We start from the raw sequence: 27,752 nt of genomic DNA on the forward strand, positions 1-27,752 counted from the left end.
GCGCATTTTCAATTATCGCTTATCGCGGGAAAGGCGAATCTCTGAGAACGGATTCGGTATCTTGGCAAATAGATGGCGTATTTTTCGTCGACCGATAGCGCTAGGTCCTGAAAAGGTAAAGAAAATTACCTTAGCTACGATCGCATTACATAATTGGCAGAGAAGTTCGACATCAGTTGGGAAGATTGATCTACCCGCAGGATTGATTGACCATGAAACTGGCTCGGGTGAACTTATCGAGGGGTCTTGGAGAAACGAAGTACCAAGTGGAACCTATTTTTCACTAGAAAACGATCGACATGGAAATCGTTCGACCAACATAGCTAAATCAATTAGAGAAGAATTTACAGACTATTTCAATTTGGAGGGAGCTGTCAATTGGCAATGGAAGTCGGCTAGAGTTGACATTTAATCAATCGCTATTGGACACCTTTATTTTATTCTGTTTAACCAAAACGTTTTAAAACTCAATGAACAATGAAGGATATATCATGTTAAAGACACAATAAGGATTGTTTGAAACTGAGCTATAAACTTTTACATTTATATGAACAAATAAAGTTTGATTTCTTAAAAATATAATATACTCTTGGAAAAGGTATGTAGGAGATCTAAAGTGAAGTAGATGATTCTGTTCTTTCCACCTCTTATTAGACCCTCCCACATTAGTTTTCCAAGAGTAGTAGACTATAAAGTTAAACTTGTAGTTAAAATCATTATATATTATTATAAACAGCAGACTCGACTCGTTATACCTTAAAACGGGAACTTATATATATAAATAGAGTTTGAACTTCAAAAATATAATTATTGGATTTGATAAAGTTTGATTCTAAAACGGATCGAAATAAAACGTTAACGTATCTTTATTGAACTCAACAAACCAATCAATCGTTTTGTCACTAGTCTCAATTGTTACCAAAAGAGTCATTAGAATATGTAGAACTGGCGTCAATCGGGCCAGTACTGTGCAAAAAATCGGTGAAAGATCTAGCTTGAGAACTTGTTCCAGGACGAGTTTCGTACGTTGATTGTGCAAAAGAAGCACGTCTTTGTTCATATTCAAAAAACAGATCCATTATTTGCTTTTTCAGGTATGTCCAGTCAACAGGGTCACATTGTAAGAGATTATCGGCAACAAGTTTTCCGAACAAGTTTGCTCTCGCTTCGAGATTGCTAAGCTGATTTACAGGTTGTTGTATCACTGCTTGGGGTTGGGGTTGGATTGGGGCTTTCATTGTTTCGGCTAAGGTCTTCCAAAGTTCGATTTTGGCAGCTCTTTCTTCTGATTTCTCTTGGGCTTTTGACATTTTCTTGGGTGGTGGGGGAGGCAGTTCACTCGCATCAACTGATTCAATCGTATTCAATGTTTCATCCATTCCACACGTAATATCAATAAACTCCATTGAATTAAAAAATTGCCATTTTGACAAGTAAACATCCGAGATGCCTGATCCAGACTTGGTTTTCGACGCATCCTCTCTGAGCTTTTCACTTTTATATTGAGTCAAAGTGTTATGCCACGCTTGTTTAATTTCATCGATCGTGAATTTACCATCATAAATGTCGTATAATTTTTCCATCAAGGCGCTTCTCAAAGTTCTATCTCTATAATCTTTTGATGAGTGGTTCCACAATGCAGGATTTTCCCTGTAAAAATCAATAAGTTCCTCCATTTCGGTATCACTAAAGCTCGTTTTCTTTTTCTCACGATTAATCTCCTTTACAAGAAAATTCATTTCATCCATGAATTTCCACTTCTTAAGCGGGATATCCTTTTCCTCAGATTCTGCGTGTGTGACTTTCTTCTTCCATTCCCTAACGAAAGAAGTTCTTAACGAATGAAAACTTTTTTCAAGAGTTTCAATACTGTATAGTTCGTCAAATAATCCAACAAGATTCTTCCTTAATTCCTCCTTTGTTCTCTTGCATTTGTTATGGGGATGGGCCCCATCCCATAATGCAGGGTTTTCTTCGAAAAATATGATCAAAGTCTTTTTTCTTCATCTGAAAGTTTTTTTCCAGCCATCTTGTCACTATCTGCTAAAAAACAACTCACAATCATTTTACAACTTTTTCAAAAAAACATTCAAAAATAAAACATTCGAATTACAAAACATTCGATTTTCGAAGGTCCGACGTTCGAATGGCGTAATAAGATTGGAATGTCAGATACATCGTCAAAAAATTGCAGATTCTTCTGCAACAAAATCAGTTCAAACTGATTTTGTTGCAGACACTTGCAATTTGTTCTGCAATATTTTTATTGCGTTGCAGAGCAATTGCAGAAAAAATTGACGTGCTACATTTTGCAATTTCTCGCGCGCTTGCAATGCAACGCTAATTGCATTGCAGCCACCTGAAAAAATCATCAGTGTAGCCTTAGCTTAAGGCCGGCGCAAATGAAGCCAACATTCAAACCAACATTTTTTGTTAAATGTTGCGTCAAATGTTGAAAGAACGAATGACGTCACAAACTTTGGAATGTTGCATGAAAAGTCATTTGAGGTGAACGTCCAACATTTTCACTTTCATTTTCATTTTCATTTTCTTTGTCATAATGGCGGCAACGGTGGAAGACTTCACGGCAGTTGTGCTCTTGAGTGAGCTGGTTGACTCTGATGATGAGAAACCAAGAAGAGGGAAAACAAGACAATGGTTGAAACGGCGCAAGGAAAAGGGCTATTTTAGTAACATTGTTCAAGAGCTCATTTTGGAGGATCATATAGGGTTCAGAGATATGTTTAGGATGGACGTACGTGACTTTCAGTTCGTTCTCAGTAAGATCTCGGATCTTACTTCACCCAGAGAAAGATCTGGTGGAACAAGACCTATCAACGCTGATGAACGACTTTCTTTGACCCTACGATATTTGGCCACTGGAGAAAGCTTAGAGTCTCTGAGCTTTCAATTCAGAATCTGTGCAAATGCCGTTTCATATATCATCAAGGGCTGCTGTAATGCTATCGTAGAACGATTAGAGCCCGAGTTCCTGATGCCTCCTGAAAACAAAGACCAATGGTCCAAGATTGCAAAATGTTTGAAGAAAGATGGAACTATCCCCATGCTCTAGGCGCCGTGGACGGAAAACACATTCGAATTATAAAACCAAAAAATAAAGGATAGCGGTATTATAATTATAAGCATACCCATTCTATTATTCTTTTGGCTGTTGCTGGTCCCAATTACGAATGTCTTTATGCAGATGCAGGAACCCCGGGGAGAGCAAATGATTCGGGTATTTGGAATCGGACTTCGCTAATGAAAGGGGTTCAAGATGGAACAGTCGATCTTCCTAATGGAGAAAAATTAGGCTCTTCAGGGGAAAGTGTCCCGCACGTTTTTTTGGGAGACGATGCATTTGCACTAAGGCCATTTGTGATGAAGCCTTTTCCCCAGCAAGGGTTGAACGAAGAAAAACGAATTTACAATTACAGACACAGTAGAGGCCGTCGAATCTCAGAAAATCTTTTTGGCATCTTGGCAAGCCGCTCTTTCTCCTTGAGAGCTTTCTTCTTCTTTTTCTCCAGACTCTCTCTCTTAGTTCACCAGCATCATTTATTTCAGCAGGTTGCTCTCCAGTCAAACTCATCGCTGCTTTTTCTTGTAAACTCTCTCTTTTTGTTTTGAACTGATTTGAAACATTTTGATGACACACCCAAAATATTCTCGCAAATTCGAACGTTCGAAAACTGTCATAAACGTTCGATTTCGAACATTCGAACGTTCGAATATATCCCTCAGTCGTTGTTTTGCACTCATCACGGAGGTTTTAATCAAATGTTGGGTCAAAACTCGCGCAAATGGACCCAACATTAATTATCGGCAACATTTTGTCAAAAATGTTGCAAGAAAAGTTTGATCGCGAGCAAACTTCACCCAACATCATCCAACATTAGAATTCTCAAAATTTCTTAAAAAGTTGGAAATTTTCAATGCGCGCAAATGAAGCCAACATTCGATCCAACATTGAAAATTTCGAATGTTGGATCAAATGTTGGCTTCATTTGCGCCGGCCTTTAGTATACATTCATTAAATGGATACTTAATTTGATTGCATACTTGGTTAGTATGCATTCAATAAAATTGCATACTTGATTTAGTATGCATTCAATAATCAATACAATATGCAAATTTTCGAAGTTTTAGTATGTGATGTTTTCCGATGTTCCAGAATAAAAAACAACATTCAGGTGATCAAAAAAAAGAACAACGATATTAATTTCACTGTAAGTTTCTTGAGATTCACAAATTAATAAAAAGAGAATGAAATCTCCTTAAAAAAAATAATTACAGACCAAATAATCCAGCGCTAAAAGATAAAAGGCCAACGGTAAAGGCGAACCGTGAACCGCGATCTCACGGGCGGACGGGTGGCTTCTGAGGCGGGCGGTGTTATTCTTCCGCTTCGTCATCCGCGTTCGACTTTTTGTTAGAAGCTGAAAGAGAAAAAATCCCGCGTATACTGCCAATGAAAATGCACTACTGTTCGGCAAAATAAACATTGTGCATTAGACTTTTTATTGCGTTCTGTAAAAGACCATTTATAAAACATTCTGTAAAATACACAAAATGGAACGATTGATCAAAAACAAACAAACGTGAGCTACTTCTTTCCCCAAGAAGCGAAGCCGTGAATCGAAGTCAGAAATGTCCAAATTTTAATGAAACTGCAGCAATCTACAAATATCTCTTTTATCATCTACAATGAACTACTTACGTGGCTTTCGTGCAGTGTTACACTTTACATTGATGACTTTGGTAACATCAGTTTCTCTGCATCCTCCTGCTGAACCGAATGGCCACCTCCTTGATGTATATGCTAAAATTGAGTAAAATCATGATAAATAATCATTCAGGTAAGTCTTTATTTTTATCAGTCCTCTGTCAACTTCTGAAACTTGAAAGTACAAAACCTAGATGATTAACTATTCTCTAAAATTAAATTAAATTGGGACAATTAGTTAAATTTGACTTGTCTTTTCTGTATCAGAAAATCAGCTGATTAGGATAAAGGTGACATAAAGGAATTACAGTCTGGGAAATCCTCTCAATTGCACGCTTATGTTCCGAGGCTGTAAGCGCGCAATTGCACGGTTATTAAAATGGCAGAATTTTTAAGTGTGTAATTACACGCTTATCGGAATTGTTCTGAGACGGGCGGTAAACGGTAAGCGTGCAATTGCACCCTTTATTATTCTGACACGCAATTCCTTCCGAAAGCTCTGTTGAATTTCAAAAGCCTAGGGCAGTTTTACTCAAAATTTATCGTAGAAGAAGATTCCGTAAAAATGGATTGCCTGTTAAACCATGCCTTCGCCCGAATTAGAGAATTCTGAACCCCTTGATATCCCTAAGCAATTTCAGCCGGGGCGGGAGCGGGCGTAATTATAACCATGCAATTGTGCGCTTACGCCCTCAGATCATAAGCGTGCAATTGAGAGGATTTCCCAGACTGAATTATATTTTCAATTGTCAGTGTTAGAGGAAAGAATTTTACTTACTTGATAATTCATTAATGATGAATGGATTTAACGCAGGTCTTACTCGTCCGGTCTTTCTATCTGGTAATCCTAAAGCTGAACTTCTAGTAGATAAAAATTTTAAAAAAAATTATTAAAGTTTAGGTCAAATTTTGCATTTGTCAACTAAGATTTCTAAATCCTTGGGCTGTTGACAAGCCTGCTGCCCCAGATTATACTCTTTTTTTTCAATATGGTTTACGTCGGCAAATAAAAGCAAACTTCAGCTCAAGTTACGTCAGCTTTCAGGTCGGCATTGCCAAATGCCGACCTGGATTCACAGGGCTGTATTAATAGGAAGGGTTTCAGAGCAAAGAAATACAAGAAAACAAATTAAATCAATAATGTAATACGAATATTCGCTAAAATTTATCCACATAAATTTTTTTGAAATTGCGATTCGCTAAAATAAATCCAAAAAAAATCAAGATTTTCCTGACTCGCTGATATATGCTAAAATTAGTTTCGCTAAAATGTCTACGATTAAAGTAAGTAAAAAGTGTTACTTACTTTTTAAGTTCGTCCTTTGTAAATTTTAAACCCAGGATTAAATTTACAAATTTGCGCCAAGATGCCATGTTGTTTGTTTTCGCCCTAATCCTTGTCATCTCCATGTCTGTTAAAAAAATGCGCGGTGTGCAATCACCCAGCTGTTTTAACTAAATAGAGAAAATTTTGAATCATTTGATTTTTTATGTTTTGTATCAAGTTTCAGATAGCAATTTATATCTTACAGGGGTGCTGGTCTGAAAGGTGTGAAAGACAAGTTTAATTAGTGTTTTATGGGAAGTGCCCTCAAAGAAGTATTGGTTGTCGGACAAAAGTCATAATAAATGTATTTCTTAAAATCTAGGGTTACACGGTTGAGATCTAAAAGATTTGAAATGAGGGTGACATTTGAGATAAGCGTTTCAAAGTAGCGAAAGTTTCTCACCCCAGCTGATGTTTCATTAGATGAATTATTTGAAGTTAGACTTGATTGGTTGGTTGCTGTCTGACTTTCTATTGGTATTGAATTATGATTTGGTGTGGCTATTTGGATGGGCTTGCTTAAAGTGGATGGTGACTTTTGGATTGGCTTGCTGACTGAGGATGACTTTTTGATTGGCTTGCTGACCGAGGATGACGTTTGGATGGACTTGCTGACAACTGACGATGATGTTTGGATGGGCTTGTTTACTGGGGATGATATTGATGATGCTGTTTTGTTTGATTTGTTGATGGAGGAGGGTGTTGTCTTGGGTGTGGATGTAGCTTTTAGCTTGGGTGTCAGGAAGTATGATTTTGCCTTTAAGGAATTGTGTGGTAGTGGTGAGATGCACCCCATACTCTAAAAAAACATATTTGATAGTACAGACAAGAAACATAATTTCCAATACCAAATAAAAACTTCGTGAGGGAACATACTTAATGCGAATATTTGAGGATCATGTTTAAGAAAAATCACAATTTGAATTATGATTCAAGTTTCGTCTTAATCAAATTGTTAGCTTTATTAAATTAAGGTGCATCATTCTTACCTGTTGATTAGTCGGCAATAATGGCTCGTCATTTGAGAAAGATCTTCCCAAGCTTTCCTCAACAACCTAATGTAATATGAGATTTGCTATTAGGAATGTTTTTAGGCTTTACAATGAATTGACTCGAACTACTGAAAATAAAGTTTGAGACAGGTTAAATTAATAAAATTCAATTTTTAAGATAACAATTATAACACTCAATGAAAAACTCACTTTGTCTCCACCCACAAAGTGATTTAATTTCTCAATAGCTGACACAATGTCAGGAACCAGCATGGTTTGGATTTGTCTCAATTGATTTTCTAAGAGAAGATAATCTTATTGTTACATTCTTAAAGGTGTTACTTATCGCTGACTTCCTAACCAGCCTTGAGATGTTTAAGCATTCAGAATATTAAATTTTATTTTTGTTTTCGTTGTTGCAATTTAAAGTTCTACGTAATTTTAACAATTAAGCAATTCAGAAAAAATGAATGGACATGTTGCAACATTTATTGAATAGCAAAATAAAAAATTTTATTAAGTGATTAAAGTGGTGTAAACTGACCTTTTTTTTTTGAGTTTTCTTTTGGTCTCCTCCAATTCAGCCATTACAATTCTGCAATTGGTGCATGACACTTTAGCTATAAATTTTAAAGATTTATTGTCATATGCTTATTCCCTTGCTAATGATAATTTATTGTTACCTTATTAAAAAAGTTATAGGTCTTTAAAAGTTGTTTCAAAACTAATTGTACATGAATCAAACAGAACAGTTACAACAAACATATCAGTTTTAGTTTGGTTTTGAAGTGGTTAAAGATTGAAAAGTAATGCGGCTTGAAATTGTGTCAGTCATCAGGAAAAGTCCAAATTTCACGCAAAAGCAACCCTATTCAGACAGTTGTAATATTAATTTTTTTTCAAGCCGTGAAATAAGATGGTGTACCTTTTGGTTCCAGGCGCTGATAGATTGGGGATTTCTCATTATCTGAAACTAATGAAAAGGAAAGAGTTTTGGTTTTGTTAAGCTGCTATCAAAATGAACTTTTAAACTGTTCATGGTGTATCTTATAAGAAATTGTTTGATTATCTATGCTTAATTAATATTGGCAATGTACTTCTTCTCCCTCAGAGCATTATATATTTTGGTTCCCTAATGGAATTAGCAATAACTGGTGTTTGGATTATTTCAACAATTTTGTACCATTTTATGATTACCTTTTTCAGAAAAAACTGGACTGGGCAGTTTCAACATGTTGGTGCACTGATCATTTATTCTTTTGGTTGTCTTCGGAGTGAACCAGATCCCTTAAGGTAATGAAACTGTTTATTTGATATCTTCCGAATTATTCTGCACAAATATTTCGATAAGAACCAAATGAGAAAAGACTTTTGGTCACGTATAAGGAAGAATGTTTCAACGTTTCAAGACTCTGAAAACCACTCACATTACTGTTCAGCAATTTCAAATCTAAGAAAGATTTTCCTCAGGTACTTCAGCTTTGGAAATCCAAAAGAGGTACCCTTAAGGGCGGCACATACCGTACCCTCCATTTGCCTAAGTACCCCACCCCGGGAGATACTGTATGACTTCGAAAAAACATAATCTTCTTTTTAACGCCCATCTCTTGACATAAACTATATAGTAAACACCCCCTTTTTTAAACAATTCCTTCGGATGAACGCCCCTAACAAAAGAAAGTTTTGTGTAACGAAATTAAAATTAGATTAAAGTCAAAATACGCCTTCTTTTAAAGCAATTTAAATACATATTTTGTACTTAATAGCAGGTTTTTGGGCTAAAAAAGCGAGGAAACTTTTATGCTAAATTTCTGAAAACCCTTGGTAACTCCAGCCCTTGGGCCGAAAATTGGGGTTGCTTATAACCCTGTTGCTGTAAGTAAACCAAAATAGCAAATGAAAATACTAGAATGACAACATTATTCTCATAAGACATGAAATCAGATAAAAACTTGACTTACTGTAAATGATTTCGAGTTTCTTTGAGGGCAACCCTGGCCGTTTTGTGCCTTGACCTAGAACAGAGCAGTTCAACCATTCTTCATGTGAAAGGATTTTTGCCATCAAACGATGGATTGCCTCCTTGACACGACAAAAAAAGGCTGTTATAATGAGTTATTAGAATTACGGAAAACTGAGGTCATCCTGAGTTTTCATTGGATTTCCTAATAATTGTATTCCGTAGTTAAACAATTACGCATAACCTCTCATTTAATCGTACAACTCAGGCTTGACAATAAAGCTATTTTCCGAAGTTTCCCCATTTACGCTTAACTTATGATATATCCGTATTACTTTTCCTTATAATTTAAATGCGTTATACGGAGAATGACAAAGTTTTACGTACTCGGAAAACTCAGTGTAATGAGTTGGGTAATTAAATACGTTAAACTGAGAATAACTGAGTTTTACGTACTCGGGTAAGCAGCAAAGTAACAATATCATTTTATGGGCCCTTATTGGCGTTATTTTTGGGCTCATTGCGTAATAAGTGCCGGTGTTAAAAGGGCCAAAATTTTGCAACTTTTACTTAAAGCGGCGTTAATTTTCAACCATTTTTTTCAATGTAAAGGATTTTTAGGATGAAATTTAAACTATCACATTTTTTTACTCTACCGGGTGCGCCACAAAAAAGTTTCTCTCTTTTAAACTAATTTTCTCGAAATCTAAAAGTTTTATAAGAACCATTTCTATTTCATTAGAAAGAAGAAAGATAAACTTAAATTTTGATGGGTCATTTATTGAATTTGATTCATTCGATCAAAAGTTATGCTCAATTGAATAAAAAAGTTACGTTCAGAAAATGTTCAAAAACGTTGAAAATCGACCTATCAAATTAAACAGAAGCATAATTAAATGATATATCAGTATTTTTGTTTCAGTCATCAAAAATGATAATTAGCTGTCTAAATGACCTTTTGTTATTTAAAGGATGGTTGAATTTCAAAGAAAGGAAGAAAATTCTTCGGAAAAGGCCAAATAATCTGGTAAAATTTTAAAAATACATCAAATATGGGTTTCCAGGTAGATTCAGCCTTACATAGACTTTATCCAGTCTAGAACCAAAAATCTGAGGAAAATTTCGGTAAAAACTAAATTAAATTGATTTTGATGAAGATTTTAAACCCTTTCGACCTTTCAGTTCCAAAATTTATGAGTTTTGTTACTGAAAAATGCTCTTAATCATGTAAAGCCTATTGCGACTGCTAGTTTTATAATAAAATTTTGATAGGTCGATTTTTAGCGTTTTTGGGCACTTTCTGAAAGTAACTTTTTTATTCAATTGAGCATAACTTTTGATCTAATGAACCGAATTTATCAAATGACCCATCAAAATTTAAGTACATCTTTCTTCTTTCCAATGAAATAGGAATGATTCTTTTAAAATTTTTCGATTTCGAGAAAATCAGTTTCAAAGAGAGAAACTTTTTTGTGGCGCACCCGGTATATCCAAAATTTCATGAAAATCAGTGATTTTCAATGGAATTTTGAACAGTTTACTACCGAAAGTTGACATTTTAATTAAATTTTCGTTAATATTTACTGTTTTTGAAGTCTGAATATTGATTTTTAAGTTTTAGCGTTATTTACGGCGCTAATTGGCGTAGGCCCAAAATTAGCCTGTGGCAGAATGAGGGCCGGCGTTAAATAAGAGACGGCTTAAAAAGGGCCGATAAGGTAGATAAGATATCATTTTAAATAAAAGATTTTCTTGAAAAACTTTACAATTTTGTTTTTTGCTATTTCCTGCAAAACTGTACATGTTGGTTGTGAAATACGCATTATTAGCGCTTCTTTGATGCCAGTAAACATGTTAAAAGTGGTCTTTTGACATTTTTTGAGATTTAATTTTAAAAAATTTCGCGGATGAGACCTTTACAAATTTCCAATGGGACTTATTTTCGCGGATGACACCTAAATCCGAGAGATCTAATCCCCGCGAAAATTAATCCCATTTAAGTGATATGTAAAACACTTTCTATGAGAAGACTGGAAACAACATATTTGACGCTCTCTAACTCGATGGACAAGGGGATGAATTGGATTTTCATCGAATACGGGAGATTATCGAATAATAGACCGTCTTTTATGAGAGTTTCTTGTCGACAAAGACTTTAAATGATTTGAGTTTATATTATTCTTACCACTAACTCAGTTTGATCGTCAGGCAAAGGCTCATTCTGATTTGCATCAATTCCTAAAAAATATATTTATTTAGTTTCTAGATGGTCTACTGCCAAATGTAATAGAAAGGCCTAGGTTAGAGACGAGGAAACAAGATCCTCTCAGGCTCAAAAAATTGAACTGTGATGGGAATAAAAGACATGCTTGCTTTTTAAAGGAGGTCAATTTTAGTGGAACGCGAGGTTTGAGGCAAGAGCCTCAAACATTGGGAATAAATGGTCAGGGAAGTGCTGATTTTTATAGCATAAAGATGTCACTCAGTTAAAAGTTTTATAGGTGAAAACCCTTTTCTAAAGCCATTCCCTAAATCAAAAATTACATGCTTGGGAGCAAAAATCTACTGATTCTTATACAAAGTAACATTCCTTTTTGGCAAGTTTATTCTGCTCAGCTATTTAAAATGTGACTCAGTTACAGTGGACTAAATAAATACCTACCAAAATGACTAAACTCCTTGAATTTGCTGATCTCGATGACACAATGGAGAAGAAATTTTGTCGCTAACTCATTGGTATCCCCTGGAAACCGAGCAGTGATCTCCTCCAAAACAACATGTATCGGGAAGTTACTAATGCTGAGTTTATCAAGCATGCTTTTCATGACAAGCTCTTCTTTTTCATCAATGAGCGTCAAACAAGCTCTGCTAACAATTCTTCTCAATGCTTTAAAGCTTTCAGGATTTTTGAGGATTTTGATGAATGTGCTGAAGTGTTTATCATCATCTAAATTAAAACGAGGAAAATTAATCAATACCTACTTTATATACGCCTTTTTTATAAGAATAGTGTTTGTTTGCTGAGGGTCAAGTATTCTTAAGAAATTGCCAAAATAGAGGGTGAAATATTCTTAACGTATTGTTATTTTCTTACTTGACTTTTTATAAACAAGAGAAATGATAAATTTGAGAGTTTTGGATTTTTGAATGAACATTTGGAGCCAAGATTACATTTCTACTTCAAAGTTCGAATTCAAGTCTAATAAATGAAGCAGTTTTTTTATGTTAACTAAATACAAATTGATTGTATTATTATAAAATGCTCCCAAAATGCTATGAAATTCACCCAAGCGGGTATTCTTAGTGTATTCTTACGATTTGGCCATTTTTCACCCTGATATTCTTATAGAAGATATTCTTATAATAAAAAAGCGTGTACAAGCTTTATCAACAGTTTATCTAAGTTTAAAGATTTTCCCAGGTTATTGATCTAGCTGCTAGGAAAATTCTCATATCAATGCTCAGAGGATGTAGCCAATGATCATTACTTAAATTAACCGAAAAGGTTTAGGTAATTTATCTGAATTTATAGATAGTTTGAAACGAATTTCCAAAACTGCAATTCATGAAAAATGGCATTAGCTAACTATATTTTGAAATTCTTTTGTTCAAATTAAATTAGGAAATTAACTGTTCATATTTCTCTCAAATATCACACACGTAACGATGGAATACCTCGTTATGGTCTTTCAACCGGCCAAAGTAGGTCTTAGAAAAAGCATAAAAGCGGCGCATGATAAATACCTGTTTTGTTTGATTTCTTTTTTATGTGATCGTGAATTTTCCAAAACCTTTCTTCGAGGGTCTGAAATAAAAAAATGAGAATTACAGTACGGGATTACAAAGAAGCTACAATCAACTCTTAAAGTGAAGCTTCAACTGTTGTGACATTTGCTGGAAATACTATTTCAAATCTCTGAGAAAGGGTGGATTAGAATGTTGAAACTTAATTGTACCATCCTATCTTTGAGCCAAAATCCCAGATTGTAATTGTTTATATTACCTTATTCCAGTAGAAAAAACATTGCATTGCATTTTAGATAAAATTTATGCTTTTCTCGACCTTGCTCCCACGTAAGAATTTTGTAAATGTATTTACCTCGACATTTGAATCTACAAGTATTTGGCTTTGGTCGATGTAAGTGTCGTCTTCTTCATCTTTGTCAACTTTAAAGTATAAGAAGCATCACAATGATATATTCGATATAAAAAGGAAATAGGAAATGGTAAGCAAAAAATCCTCACAAATTATTTCATGGGGTATAATCAATGTAAGTTTATAAACATGTCTATGCGTAAGCTATACAAAAATTTGATGTTTTAAGACAGCCCTATATCACAGCCCCGGTAAAACCATACCATACGGGTAAAAATATCCTACCGGATCACTGAGACAGAGGTGTCATTTGTAACAGAGGGGTTTTTGTACATTACCTCACTATTTGGAGCTGTTGTTGCGGCTTGGCCATGATCAACAATCTCTTGTCCAACTTTAAAGACAAAAATCGTCATGATGATTTAAAAGTTTAATAGAAAAACACTGTTGTATCGACGAGTTACAAGTTCAATTAGCTTTAAGATGTATTCGATATCTGACCTTATGGGTTCTCCATATAAGGTTGAACGATATCTCTGGAAGTACAGATATGACCTCAAAAAACAGACCCTAAGAGATATTTAATGTTAACCTTACGACTCCAGTTATAACCTTTTCCTTATTTATGGCTCCTTATTTGAAACTCAATAAGTACTGATGGTGGATGAAACTAAAATTGACCTACATAATAGATATTCACTATTGCCATCTGCCAAATTTTCTCCAATGTTAAAAGCGTTTAAAGATTTCTTGAGATCAATCTAAAAATTGAATAAGCAATGTTGTTAGTCGACTCTCTACCACTCACCTAACATTATTCTGACGGCAGAAGTCCGAAAACATTGACGTGATCTTGAAAATCGAATTACCTTATCGGTAGAACAGTGACGAAAAAACGAGTTAAAAATCTTATATCAACAAATATTTTTGCCGGCGATAATTTGCTAGGTGTTTACCATAGGTAACCCGAAAATCAATAAATATTGTAAGAATTGGCGGGATTTAATTTAGCCAGTTGGAAAATATAGTGAAAGTTGAGAGACACAGAAATTTATGAAACTGCTACTGGAATGAACGAAAGAATTTTCTTAGAATGGGCTTTTCCGGAAAAAAACTTACCCTACGGTGGAGGATATTGATTTTTCGAAGTATCGAACCCCCTGGATATCTTAAGAATATACTCAACCGCCTTGACATCCCCTTTATAAAGAGATGCTTACCCCTCTAATATCGTACTTGAAAATATTCTTTACCCCCTAAATATCCACTCTCTTGTAGATAATTAACTCCCTGGATAATATAATAATAATATCATTAACCGCTGGATGTCCAATATCCTCCACCGGGGGGGGGGAGCTATTTCTGGAAGAGCCCAATACTCGTTAAATTTCTTATTCATTTTCACTCAGAATAATTGAAAACTAGCTCATTTTTGATTGCTTTTTATTTCGAATTACCTCATCCAAAATTTCCGTGACACCATTTTGCGTCCTTTCCACGATATTAAAATCCATAGGAACCTGAATAATGAATGACAGAAGAAAGACTATTAATAAATCTCGAAAGTAACATGATAATCTCCAAATAAAAAGAAATCTTGAGGCTTAAGAGATTTTAAATTCTGATCGAAAATTTAAGATAAAACGTTTATTTATTTATTTTTACCTCGGAGTAGGTGTAGTTTTTAAGCTACTAATGAAATTTATATGTACTTTTACAAGAGCCAGTAAAATTTTTCTAAGGCTCGGCTTTGAGCCTAAAATTGTTCTTATTCTGTTCTTATTTATAGGCTGTAATTGAAGTATACCCAGATTTTACTACCATAACCCTTGAATTGCTTGAAATTGAATAATTTCAGGCTCAGAATTGTTCTTAGATTGTTCTTATTTTTTGGCGATTTTGGGCTTCATTGTTCTTATAAAAGAAAAACGTGTACTTTATTATCTTCTTCGTGAACTTTTCTCTCTTCTTCTGGCTGTTCTCGTCTCTCTTCTTCTGGCTTTTCTTTTCTCTCTTCTTCTGGCTGTTCTTGTCTCTCTTCGTCTGGCTGTTCTCGTCTCTCTTCTTCTGGCTGTTCTCGTCTCTCTTCTTCTGTCTGTTCTAGTCTCTCTTCTTCTGGCTGTTCTCGTCTCTCTTCTTCTGGCTGTTCTCGTCTCTCTTCTTCTGGCTGTTCTCGTCTCTCTTCTTCTGGCTGTTCTCGTCTCTCTTCTTCTGGCTTTTCTTGTCTCTCTTCTTCTGGCTGTTCTTGTCTCTCTTCTTCTGGCTGTTCTCGTCTCTCTTCTTCATTTGTTTTTTCGTCGAGTTTTGGCTGCAAATAATGTGAACGAACATAGTGTTAAGTGAAGCTTTTATTTCTTCTTTAGGGACGCATTGGTACAAGATAGACAGGTTTCTACAAATTAATCACCCATGTTCGACTCAGACAAACTTTCGTCAACAGAAACTTTCGCCATGTCTAAAAATCACGAAATTTTTACTTTCGTGATTTGAGGAAAAAAATATTTTTCACAAGCATAAACCTTCGCGAATTATTGGGTGAGATTGAGGATTTTCAAACGAAAACTAGTTTAAAAGTGACACATATTCCACGAATCCGATAAAGCAGTTAAGCAGATGCTCTTTGACTTTAAGAAGGCCACAAATGCTAAAAAATATGCTGAAAACTTGAAATTTAAAGTTTCTGCTCGCAAAGTTTGTATGCCCATACAGTATACAGTATAATTAGCAAGTTTTCTCACTTTTTCCAATTTCAATTGTGCCAGATTAAAAGGTGTCGAGTATTGTTTCTGAAAAAAGTAATGAAGGAATAATGTTAAAATTATCAACAAAAAAGGCTTTTCAGTGGTAAAATGTAGAATAGCATTGCAGGAACGATATGGAGACTATAATCGTGGATGGCCTTAAGTGAGATGTTTCTATTCTATACAAAGCTGTGGACTCTCTTAAACAATAGTTTTTCGAAATCGCCGACAGTTTTTAATAACATTTTAATTGAAATTGTTTTGACATAACCACACAAACAAAAAAATCTTACTGGTCAATGAAATCAAACTCCAATAAAATACCTGCTTTCGCCAAGAGGCTCCTTTGATGGCACCATAACAGTACCTCACCTCTGTTCCTTTTACTATTTCTTTGCTGGTGGCAAAGAGACAGAGATGAGGCCTTCCACCCCAAGCAGCCACCACCATTTTCGCATTGAATCCAATTCTGCTGTCGTTGATGAAGCGTCCAATTTTGTTCGTTGGAGTTCCATCGATACTGAAAAAGAGAAAAAGTATTTTTTCATTTTGCTAAAGAAAGACCATTAAAACATGATCATCATTTACTGATGAAATGTCACTTTTACAATACTACATAAAAACCTTAGGGGATGGTCTATCTAAAAAATATCGAAGCTAGAGAGACCGAACTTTCTGCTAATAGCCAAAGAATACAAAAATGAAGTTTCAAAGCCCAAAACGCCCAAGCCAAAATGTTCACTTCTGAAAATTTCCGGAATTATTTCTCCCATATATTATAGTACTCTGAATTATCTTTCCACGGTTTAAAGCTTGTTAAAATTGAATAATCTGTTGGAACTGCTAAAGCACTGAGCTCGTACGTGTGAAAGTGCTCAAAACACCTATTTAATACAGGGTGATGTAGGGTGATGAACCTTCAGGATAAAAGGAGGCCGATTGAAACCCCGGGGGATAGGCGCTCTAGATTGATGAAGACCAAATTGTAAACCCAGGATGATAGATAAACTGAAATGATAGATAAGAGAAGGCCCGATTGCAAACCCAGAGTGATGAGTAACCACAATTAGGGAAGGCTTGATTGTAAACCCAGATTGATACTCGGATATGGTATGGTTAAATTGCAAACGCTGGGTGAATAAAGCCTACTTTGACGGACACCCCGGATAGGTAGACTCAATCATAAAACCCATAGCGATGATTACTCAGAAGGATTAGAGAAGGCTCAGTCGTAGGTAAATTCAGGGATCAAGAATTTTTTTCCGTGTAGGGCAACCGTTTATTCTGACACCTTAAACAAATTGGCGTCAAATATTTTTCAACATCCTAGTAAAATGGGAATGACTCGTGAAAAAGAAAAAAAGAACTTTAGCTCGACTAAAGTAAAGAAAAAGCAAGAAAAACAAACATTTTACTCCACGCTGCAAGCGAATAGACTTTATATTATACTTACAAGTACATTTGCTTATTATATTCGAGATCGAATATGTAACTCCCCAAGCCTTTCTCCGTGTAGATTTGTTCCCTCTCGTCACGTTCCTCTTCACTTATTAAATCTCCAGGGTATTCGCATAAGAATTCATATGGAGATATGTTTTTATTTACAAATACTCCATACCCTAAAGATGAAGGTAAATACAAAATTCATATTTCGCAGAACGTGGTTATAGGGGTTTCATTGAATAGAAACAACATTTAACATCACGAATCAAAATGTAGTGATTTTACTAAGGGGTAAATTTTTATTTAACATTTTTCAAAATTTAACAGTGAATTTAACTTTCCATTCCGGCGTAAACAACACAAGCCGTGTTATAGCCACATACTACTTCTAGCCTGTCTTATCCATTAGGAAAGTATTATATCATCAAGTTGGTATCTCAGGTGCTATTTTCGAGCAGCTTCAAGCGGAGAAGAATGTATCACCCTATCATCGCCAATAGCTATCCTACAAATATTTCTCTTCCTTCTCACTGTATCCACATTTCTTGCATGCTATGAAAATAATGTCATATAACTTACCGATGAATTGATTGATGAAGTGTTTCACAAGGAAATCAGGGTCGGTACCCTCATTACAATGCCGGTAGGCTTCACTATTGACCTTAGAAGAAAAAGTTAACATTTGATAAGTCTTTATATGCAAGAAGTTTAAAAGTTTACTCAGTCAGTCCCTTGAGATATTTGATGCCGTTTGGCCGGTTAATATTTCCCATAGCGACAAGTTATAAAATTGATAGCATTAAATGTTAATTGTTACAATGTAGAACAATGAAATATACGTGTAGCCTATCTTTTCTCTGGAAAATACAGTGTATCCGTAAAAAACTTTTTTCCGGATACTGTATTACAATGCTTCCGAAGAGAGACAGACTTTTCGGTTAACAAGCCATTAAAATCCACCCTCTTTAACCAGTATTGATTAAAAACTTAAAAAAAGGATTAAAAACATACTGAAAGGTCAGGAGAAGTATTTGTCAATTTTTGTCCAGCATTACGACTTCGCGTCTAAAAAAGAGAAATCAAAAGTACTTCACAAATGCCGTTGAAATTCAAAATTGGAGAATGTATTTAAACAAGTAACGAACCTTATTTTTGAGACCCAAAATAGAACGCGCTTACATTTAATGAAATGTTAGCGCTCGCTCTTAAATATCAAGCTATTGATATTGACTATTATCGACTTTGAAGTTCAAAGTACTTTCCAAAATCCTGGAATAAAATATGAGCCACCAATCAATTTTTTCTCAAGAATTTAGCAAAGTTAAGAGTATTTGCTGAAAATATCTCTAATATCTAAAATTTACCAATATATAATATACAAACATTCAATAACACTTACGGAACGCTTCATCTTTACCAGACCAGATCAAGGGTCCTAACCAGGCATTTTTGTGAAAACTATAACAGAAAGTAGTATTGCTTCAATTTTGCTTAGATTTTGAATACCTTAAGGAAACTAATCTTCGCGTTTTTCGTTTTTATTATAAAGTGCCGTATTGATAGCAAGAAATTGTTACTATCGGAAGTTGTCAAAATAAACCATACTGTGCTATTTTCTGATTTTTCTGTCAAAATAAACCATACTGTGCTATTTTCTGATTTTTCTACATCCTGCTTTCTTCTGAATTAAGACGTCTAGCATGCAGCTAAACTACTGTTTCGGTAAAACGGCGCAAATTTTTGAGCCCACATAATACAGGGTGTCCCTAATAAAAGTATCGAGTTTGAACATGCGACTGAGTAGAAAGTTTTAAGTGTGTATTCACAAAATTGTATTTTAAGCTCTCCCTCTTTTTTCTTTGTCAGTTATACGTTGTAACTACCTTTTGTAATGAGCCTATGTGATGGAGAACGTTCTTATATTTTAGCGATAACACACACAAACTTTTCTACTCAATCGCATGTTCAAACTCGATACTTTTATTAGGGACACCCTGTACGATAGACCTTTTCTTAAATTACGTCACTAATATAACTTGCCTCGTATTCAAGCAATTACCATGGTAATTATGTCCCTTGAGGCATTTAATGATTTTTCATGAAGAGAAATTAGTTTTATTAAAATCCGTTGGGTGTTAACCAACTTTGGAGTATTTTCAAAACGAAGCAAGTGATGTGCTTAAATAGATGGAATGGTATGGGTCGTGTTCAGACCTGAAAGTTTAAGTTTAAGGCTTAGTAGTACTAAGTTGATATGGGAATTGAGAAATGCAACGACTTAAGATTACATAAGAGAGGAAAAAGGAATCCCCTTCGTTTTTGATGAGGAGTATGGGTCCATCGATCCATGATATTCTCATTGAAAGCCCATTAATTGCCTAAATTGCTAGAGACGCTCCGAGCCAGGGGGGGGGGGCAAGCAGTTAGTACAAGAAATCATCCGGACTAACTGATTTTTGACGATTTTTTTTTTGACCACCACCATTGACAGTTAGTACACTTGTACTAACTGTTTTTGAATTCTATTTTTTGGGTACCACCCCCTAAAGTCGGCTCCTAGGCAAAATAATGGGGGTTTAATGAAAAAACAGGTAACAACGGGCAGGATAATCCGTATTAGACATTGAAAAAGGGTCTGTCAACCAGGATTTCTATAGCGAAAACGAAAACGGATTATGTAAACATCAACGAAAGTTTTTGTAGGTAGGCAATAGCAACCGGTTCAAATAAATAAACGCGCGGGAAAACGGGGAAAACAAACCAATCGTAGGGGTTCTTTTTTGCTGCAATATGAGGATTTAGTGCGAAAACGGAGCGATCTGAGGAAACACGAGATTTTGGTGTCATGTAGTCATACTCGAAACACTGAATTTTCAAAAAAGTTTAGCCATATAGGGCAATTTAGTATATATCGCGCGCACATTTTACCAAACGAGATAAACATCAACGATTCTAAAAGAACGGCACGACACAGAAAAACAGAAGCAAAATTAGAGCTAACCAAGAACAGATTTCAAACAAAAAAGCGCATATTAAGCCTTTGGAAAGAAGATCTGGTAGTCAGAGCTTCCTAGGAAATGCAGTTAGTACTGGTTAGTACAGTTTTTTTTCTTGAACTTTTCTCAGACACCACCCCTTTGGCAGTTAGTACACATCTGTACTAACTGCTTTTTAACATTTTGAAAGATTGACCACCACCCCAAAAACAGGCATGATGTCTGAAATTGACCAAGTGACCCCCCCTGTCCGAGCGTCTCTTAAATTTCACGTTCTCCTTTCATAATTTACAAAAGGAGCATGCTTTTGTTTCACTTGCGAATTCTGATTTCGTCTATTAGGAGAACTCACACGAAATCTTAAAAACTTATTTTTTTAAATCAGAGGGTGATTCATTTTTAAACTTTGGTTTGACTAATGAGGAGCGTGCAGTTAAATACAAAAGTAATATAAAAGAGGTATGCGGGCATAATTACTTTAAACCTAGGTCTGAACACGGCCATGATGTGTGAGATTTAATCTAGACAATTCCAGTGCTAATCACGCCGTCAATGAAATAAAAATGTGATTAGGCATTGGTACAAGGCTGGTTAAACCATAAAAATTAATTTCTATGGAATGCGAATCCTTGTTATTCTTTTTAACCACTATTATTAGTTTCAGCTAAAATTAAAATACGATCCCCCTTTAGTTACTCTCTTAAATACTACTATCTTATTTTTATATAAGGGTGAACTAATTTAATATAGTCCGGCGGCGATCCAGGATCACCCTTACAATTAGTAAATATGGGTTTTTATTTTATTTTCTCATCATATGGTTCCTTGGGACCCCAAAACTAGTTTTTGCCAAGCTGGCAAAGCTGGGGAAATTTTTTTATGGGGGCTTGAAGGGGGTAGGGTCATTTTAGCCTGGGGGTCCTTAGAAAGTCGATTTTTGAAGTTCTCATTTAGCTAAAACTGTTTGTGCCATCAGATAGAGCTTGAAGAGTAGATCTCCAAAATGGGGTCATTTGTCTCATTTAGTGGACTTAGTCCCCCGGAATTGGCCGATACGTCTTCAAAAATGCAATATTTTATGCTGACGTCAGCATTTTTGAGAGAATTTCCAGCGAAAGATACCACTTTTAACAGATGCGTCTCGAAGAGTACTATCGATTAGAGGGGTCATTTATAGGGTTTCCTAGGCTAGATCATGAGATATTTGAGGTTGAAATTTTGCTGACTCAGCAGAAAAGGGCAAAAAACGTTGAAAAACGCTGAGTCAGCAAAATTTCAACCTCAAATATCTCATGATCTAGCCTAGGAAACCCTATAAATGACCCCTCTAATCGATAGTACTTTTCGAGACGCATCTGTTAAAACTGATATCTTTCGCTGAAAATTTTCTCAAAAATGCTGACGTCAGCACAAAATATTGCATTTTTGAAGACGTATCGGCCAATTCCGGGGGACTAAGTCCACTAAATGAGACAAATGACCCCATTTTGGAGATCTACTCTTCAAGCTCTATCTGATGGCACAATCAGTTTTAGCTAAATGAGAACTTCAAAAATCGACTTTCTAAGGACCCCCAGGCTAAAATGACCCTACCCCCTTCAAGCCCCCATAAAAAATTTTCCCCAGCTTTGCCAGCTTGGCAAAAACTGGTTTTGGGGTCCCAAGGGACCATATAATGAGAAAATAAAATAAAAATCCATATTTACTACTTGTAAGGGTTGATGCAAAAAAGCCCTTTTCGCCGCCGGACTAATACAGAAGAAACTTCCTACCTTTGATTGAATAGTGATGGATGACTAAAACGTACGGATACCAAAGATGATAAATACCGATACAACACGACAAATGATACAACAGTTTTCAATTCGATTTTAACACTGAAAAAGTAATAAAACGAGAGATGAATAAGCATCTTATTAAAAACAAGCCACATGCTGAATGGACCTACCTGATTATGAGAGTCAGATAAAAATAGAACTAGAAATAAAAGATAATAACGTTCGGGACGAAAGCAAAATACCATACACGTTTTTTATATAAGAACAAACTATGTTTTTGACTTTAGCTTAATTTGAAAAGAACAGAAGACTTTGATAGCCGAAATGTTAATAACATTTTAAGACTTTGCTAAAAATCCACTTTCTTAGGAAAATTAGCATTAATACGATATGGTGAAAATAAAAACATTATTATAAGGTTTGAAACTCAAAAATTAAGAACTTAAAAGCTTTTTATGGTAGTTCTAATGAAAAAAAGGAACGTGTAATGAGAAAGGAAAATCAAATAAAAATCATCGAATGGTTAAAGGCCCTCTCAAATATGAAAATGTTCGATAACTTTTGAAATCTTTATTCAATTGACTTGAAATTTTCAAAGTGTGCACAAAATAGGAATTGTCATCTTTGGTGATGGTTTCGTAATCATTGATGATGTCATTGTCACATGATAACGTTATTGTCTTTTGAAATTGCTGACCCCCCTCTAATTATTTTCCACTTTCAGTTTTTTGCTCAAATTTTGCGAGGCAACTCCACATGTCATGTATTTTTGGGGCTGGGGGTCAATTTTTCCACCTGTTTGTATTGTGTATTTTACAGACCGGCCCAAAATTGCCCATTTTGCCTAAATAGCCCTAGAATATTGTATCTAGTGATTGGAAAATGCTGTTGAATGGAAATTTTGACAAGTGTTAGGTATTGATGATACAAGCTTACAGCCAAAATTTCACCAAAATGAGATGAGTGGTTATGCTGAAAGTGAGCATTTTAGAAAAAAAAACGGACCGGTCTGTAAAATACCGGCCGCTCACGTGACAAAATTAATATTTTGTGCACTGTCTTAGATGGTCAATATCTATCACTGGTGAAAATTTCAAGTCAATAGCATTTTCCAATCACTAGATACAATATTCTAGGGCTATTTAGGCAAAAAAGGGCAATTTTGGGCCGGTCTGTAAAATACACAATACAAACAGGTGGAAAAAATTGACCCCCAATTTTCAGTAGTTCCTGAGTTCCCGCAGGTGGTCAACGTGTATTTTACAGACTGGTCTACAAAGTACCAAAAACTCATGGAAATAATTTTTTCCTGTTACTAGTCTCTTTTATTTGACAAATCAGCCTTTTAGGAACAAATTTCAGTCAATACATGATTTGGGTCAAGTTTACATTCTGGTCTGTAAAATACCAACCAGACAGGTGGCCGAAACAAATTCTGTAAATCATCTCCAATTATCAATATCTACCACTGGTTAAAATTTCAAGGCCATACCACCTGTTAACCTTGAGATTTTACAGAAGGGCCTCAAGCCTCCCCCCCAAAAAAAAATGCTCGAAGGGCTAGTGAACGGTCTACAAGTCATGTCAACAAGTTTCTTGATGACAGGTGAGATGCATTTCAGTTCTACTCGTATCGAAGCTGTGAAAGTTTTAGTAAGTCTTAAGCGCAAAACAACTAATTGTGGTAAATTTTTAAGAAGCTTATAATTCCAGAAGCTCATAATTTCAGAAGCTCATGATTTCAGAAGCTCGTAATTTTGATTTTAAGCAAGGTTAGAGAAAATTCACGGGACGGGACGCATTGTATTTTTTTCAAATCGCATCAAAAATTAATTTTAGTTTCATCTATTTAAAATATACATCTAAAATAAAATCAAAATTTGATTCAAAAACTTGCACCAATTTCTCTAACGAAAAAATAAAACTTCTATTGCAAAAATCATCTTAGTATTTGGGCGCGACCAAATGCTGTTTTACACGCCAAGTTACCCAAAAAAGAGGCTCGGCTGGTCATAAAAATAAAAGTAGAACCTCAACTATAAAATCTACGAAAAAGGCAGCAAAAACAACACATCTAAAGTGCGAAATAGAACATGAAAAGACAGAAAAAGGTCGAGTTCATGGATAAAATGAAAAATGGAACATGAAATTCTCAAAAAAAAAATTGAAAAAGGTACCAAAATTTGGCAAGGCAATGAAAATAAAATGCACTAACAAAATCAATTTAATTCTTATTTTGATTTTTGGAATTTCAGAGTTTGTCGGGCCCGTAAATAACTACCTTATCGGCATTTTTTACGCCGGCCCATATTGGCGTTATTTTTTTTGGCCTGTAGCGTAATAAAGACCGGTGTTAAAAGGACTAGTGTAAAAAAGACCAAAATTTTGGAACTTTCACTTAAAAGCGGCGTTAATTTTTTCTTCTCAATTTAAAGGATTTTAGGCATGATTAAAAGATGGATTCTCAATGGAGTTTTCAACAGTTTACTATCGAAAGACGACATTTTAATGTAAATTTCCGCCAATATTTACTGTTTTGAAGCCTGAATAGCGATCTTTCCAATTTTTGGCGTTATTTACAGCACTTATTGGCGTAAGCCCAAAATTAGGCTGTGGCAGAATAAAGGCCGGCGTAAAAGGGACTGGCATAAAAGGGGCCGATGGGATAATCAAATTGGTCTCGCCTTATAAAGATTTTCGGCTTCAAGGTTTTTATAAAAACAATCCTCCTTTTTCGGTTTGATTTCTATGAAACGACATGGCGAGCATAAGTTAGCAAACGATGATGATATTAAAAATTTCATTCGGTTTTATCATCTTTTTGCAAAGTGTTTTTATAATTTTACTTCATGTTTTAATAATTTCACATGATTGTTTCATTACTTCCGTTGGCGGTTTAAATATTTCGCCTAATAGTTTCAATGTTTCGCTTGATGGTTTCGATACTTCGCTTGATGGTTTCGATATTTCACTTGAAGGTTTCGATATTTCCCTTGATGGTTTCGATATTTCGCTTGATGGTTTCGATATTTCGTTTGATGGTTTGATATCTCGCTTCGTTAATCTTTTCGTTCGATGACCTCATGATTCGTTTCGTTGTTTCAGTTCAACTGTTATGTGATAGATCAATCATCATGTGGTGGTTAAATCGCTAGGTGGCTAAATCGTTATGTGAAGCTTGGCTCATTACGTGACATGACCGCTTTTAAACTGCTGGTCTTTGGACTGGATGGAATTATAGCCTGCAGTGCCTAAATTACAAAGAACACTCTCTAAGACAAAACTAATTGCTTTTTATGGACCGTAGATTAGATGAATAGATTTGTGTTCGGCCTTTTAAAAGTTGATGGGGTTTTCTAGAGCTTTTAAAATGTAGGTCATAACGTTCGAGTCTATCCTTCCTCTTTCCAATGCAAAAAGAGCCCCCAGCAGTTGCGATGATAGAGGGTTTTTCGCGGCGTGATAACTTATGAAAATATGGCGGCGTGATGATGTGGAAATGAAGTGCCTGCGTGATCATAAAATTTGGTTTTTGATAGATGATGGTGTGAAATTACAGGTCAGCGTGGTTATGAAAATTATATTTCCATTTAATAGCCAATTAAATTATGCAGGCGTGATGACGTGAAATGGAAAAATAAAATGACGTGAAGGCATGGACCTTGGGTTTGCTGGGCAGCCTCTTGAATGCATAGAACTCGAGAAGATCTACTTAATAGATGTAGGCTTTTTCAAGTGTACTGTCAAACTGGGAAGGAATGATAACTGGTTCTGGGACTAAGAACTAATAACGTGAGCCGCTTGAAAATACGAAAATGTTGAAATATTAAACTCAGAATGCTAGTCACTCAGCGGCTCACGTTTTTCTGGACCGGTATACCAGAGAAAAATAGCGTTAAGATTCTTAGCTCGGGAATCAGATTTTTTCCCAATTTCACGGTACTCCACGGGTACGGGTAGAAATTTCAGGAATCCAAAATTCAAAAATCTATAAAAGATTTCATTTAGACTCTCAAAGGGTTCATAATTGAGGCTTGGAAATTTGGCGAAGATTAAGAACTAAGGGTGCCCCACCAGGGTTACGCTGTACAACAGGCACCCCTACCCATACATTGAAAACATGATTCCCTGAGGTACGAGGATATAAGGGTATATGTGTATTAGATTAATATAGTAAAACTTAAGAAAAATTCTCACCTATGATCATTATCTGTGATAGGGTGGTTACGGTTATTATCTGACGGACATATCAAACCATATACAAGGTAGTAGGTTCATCGATATTGCTTCAATTTTCAATTTCATTTCACTAAAATCAAAAGGAACATGAATTGACATAACTACCGGTGACACACAAAATGATTCTTTCGTTATGAGGCCAAATTTTTGTCCCAAGGTAGTTTACATAGTGTGCCGAGGGGTCTAGCCCCCAGCTTTTTTCAAGGGGGCTAAGGAAAATAGCCACCGGCTAAATTATAAAAACGTAGCCCCCACCTTCACAAAGCAAAGTATCAAAGACATTTTGCATGCAAATTCTCAATAAATGTATTGCGCTGCAGGCAAAAATATTTTTTAAGAGGGGTCAAAACCTTCCCCAAAGAATAGATTTTTTATATAATTTAAAATGTTTGTAACCTATAAAGCTCTGCCCCTGCAGTACTATTACTCAAAAAGCAGCCCCTACTAGCAAACTAGCCCCCAGTATTTTTTAAAAAGTACAGCCCCCAATCAAGCAAAAATGGTTTAGCATTTTTATTTTTCACCTCTAATTTACAGCTTCCTATTTCTTTTCTATCCAGTTATCCATGGTTCTTTACAAAAACAAAGCATTCAACTTCGAAAACATTTTTTATTCCATAGTATATAAAAGCAGAACATCAAATATCATAAAGTACTTCGACCAAACCAAAATGGGTTTCGTAGCTCTCGATCGACATCATCCCAGATCCTTGCCCTCAGACGAATAATTGAAGAGATGAAAAATCACAAAATGGAAGGGGTTATCACATTCATCGACTTCCGTAAGGCTTTCGACAGCATCGACCGAAAACGTATGTTCAAAATCCTGCATGCATACGGAATTCCACCGAAGATAGTTGATGCCATCAGAATAATGTACGAAAACAACTCTGCGACAGTTCTTACTCAGGAAGGTGAAACTGAGTTCTTTAAAATCGAAACAGGGGTATTACAAGGCGATCCACTTGCACCTTTCTTATTTATCATCGTTCTGGACTACGCACTAAGAAAGGCCATAAAGAGTTCTGATGGATTGACTTTGTTTAGACGAAGAAGCCGCCGTCACCCTTCAATTCATCTTGCCGACTTAGACTTCGCAGACGATATTGCCCTAATTGACGAAAGCATCAAAGAGGCAGAGCGTGTTCTCCACAAAGTTGAATTAGCAACACAATCTATTGGCTTGTTTTGAATATACAAAAAACCAAATACTTGCATATCAACTCAACAAACAACCAAAGCTTCAAAACCATTGATGGATCAGAACTTGAAAAGGTCCAAGACTTCAAATACCTCGGCTCGTACTCCGAAACATCTACTGAAGTCAATACGAGAATGGCACAAGCTTGGTCTGCTCTCAACAGGCTTGATACATGCTGGAAGTCGAAAATTTCTGCTAAAACGAAACTAAAGATCTTTGATGCGACAATCATGTCGATCCTTTTATATGCATG

The 27,752-nt window shown here is 35.5% G+C and overlaps 4 protein-coding genes and 1 long non-coding RNA gene across 5 annotated transcripts; 1 reads left to right on the top strand and 4 right to left on the bottom strand.

Moving 5' to 3' along the window:
• Nucleotides 1-5,504: 5,504 nt before the first annotated feature.
• On the bottom strand, nt 5,505-6,543 carry LOC136805144 (uncharacterized). Its single transcript, XR_010846345.1, has 3 exons — nt 6,457-6,543; nt 6,033-6,181; nt 5,505-5,587 (listed from the first exon to the last, which is right to left on the bottom strand). It is a non-coding gene; the product is annotated as an uncharacterized lncRNA (long non-coding RNA).
• A 1,753-nt stretch (nt 6,544-8,296) lies between these two features.
• Nucleotides 8,297-13,367, bottom strand: LOC136805156 (uncharacterized). The gene is made up of 6 exons (XM_067061719.1): nt 13,346-13,367; nt 13,105-13,172; nt 12,750-12,810; nt 11,668-11,952; nt 11,191-11,243; nt 8,297-8,332 (listed from the first exon to the last, which is right to left on the bottom strand). Exons 1-6 carry the CDS (start codon nt 13,365-13,367, stop codon nt 8,297-8,299), a joined length of 525 nt encoding a protein of 174 aa, XP_066917820.1.
• Nucleotides 13,368-13,376: 9 nt separating this feature from the next.
• Nucleotides 13,377-26,356, bottom strand: LOC136805134 (N-lysine methyltransferase KMT5A-A-like). Its single transcript, XM_067061701.1, has 11 exons — nt 26,257-26,356; nt 22,054-22,158; nt 18,685-18,743; nt 18,297-18,350; nt 17,865-17,946; nt 17,296-17,461; nt 16,167-16,362; nt 15,840-15,887; nt 14,559-14,621; nt 13,787-13,862; nt 13,377-13,495 (listed from the first exon to the last, which is right to left on the bottom strand). Exons 3-11 carry the CDS (start codon nt 18,694-18,696, stop codon nt 13,383-13,385), a joined length of 810 nt encoding a protein of 269 aa, XP_066917802.1. The 5' UTR covers nt 18,697-18,743; nt 22,054-22,158; nt 26,257-26,356; the 3' UTR covers nt 13,377-13,382.
• LOC136805138 (capping protein inhibiting regulator of actin dynamics-like) lies at nt 14,710-15,554 on the bottom strand. The gene is made up of 2 exons (XM_067061704.1): nt 15,546-15,554; nt 14,710-15,409 (listed from the first exon to the last, which is right to left on the bottom strand). The coding sequence occupies exons 1-2, from the start codon at nt 15,552-15,554 to the stop codon at nt 15,017-15,019; spliced, it is 402 nt and encodes a 133-aa protein (XP_066917805.1). The 3' UTR covers nt 14,710-15,016.
• A 693-nt stretch (nt 26,357-27,049) lies between the features above and the next one.
• LOC136805157 (uncharacterized) lies at nt 27,050-27,490 on the top strand. Its single transcript, XM_067061720.1, has one exon. It carries the CDS (start codon nt 27,050-27,052, stop codon nt 27,488-27,490), a length of 441 nt encoding a protein of 146 aa, XP_066917821.1.
• Nucleotides 27,491-27,752: the final 262 nt, after the last annotated feature.

Source organism: Clytia hemisphaerica, unplaced genomic scaffold (genome assembly GCF_902728285.1).
Source record: "Clytia hemisphaerica strain Z4C2 unplaced genomic scaffold, Clytia hemisphaerica genome assembly, whole genome shotgun sequence".
Taxonomy (NCBI): domain Eukaryota; kingdom Metazoa; phylum Cnidaria; class Hydrozoa; order Leptothecata; family Clytiidae; genus Clytia; species Clytia hemisphaerica.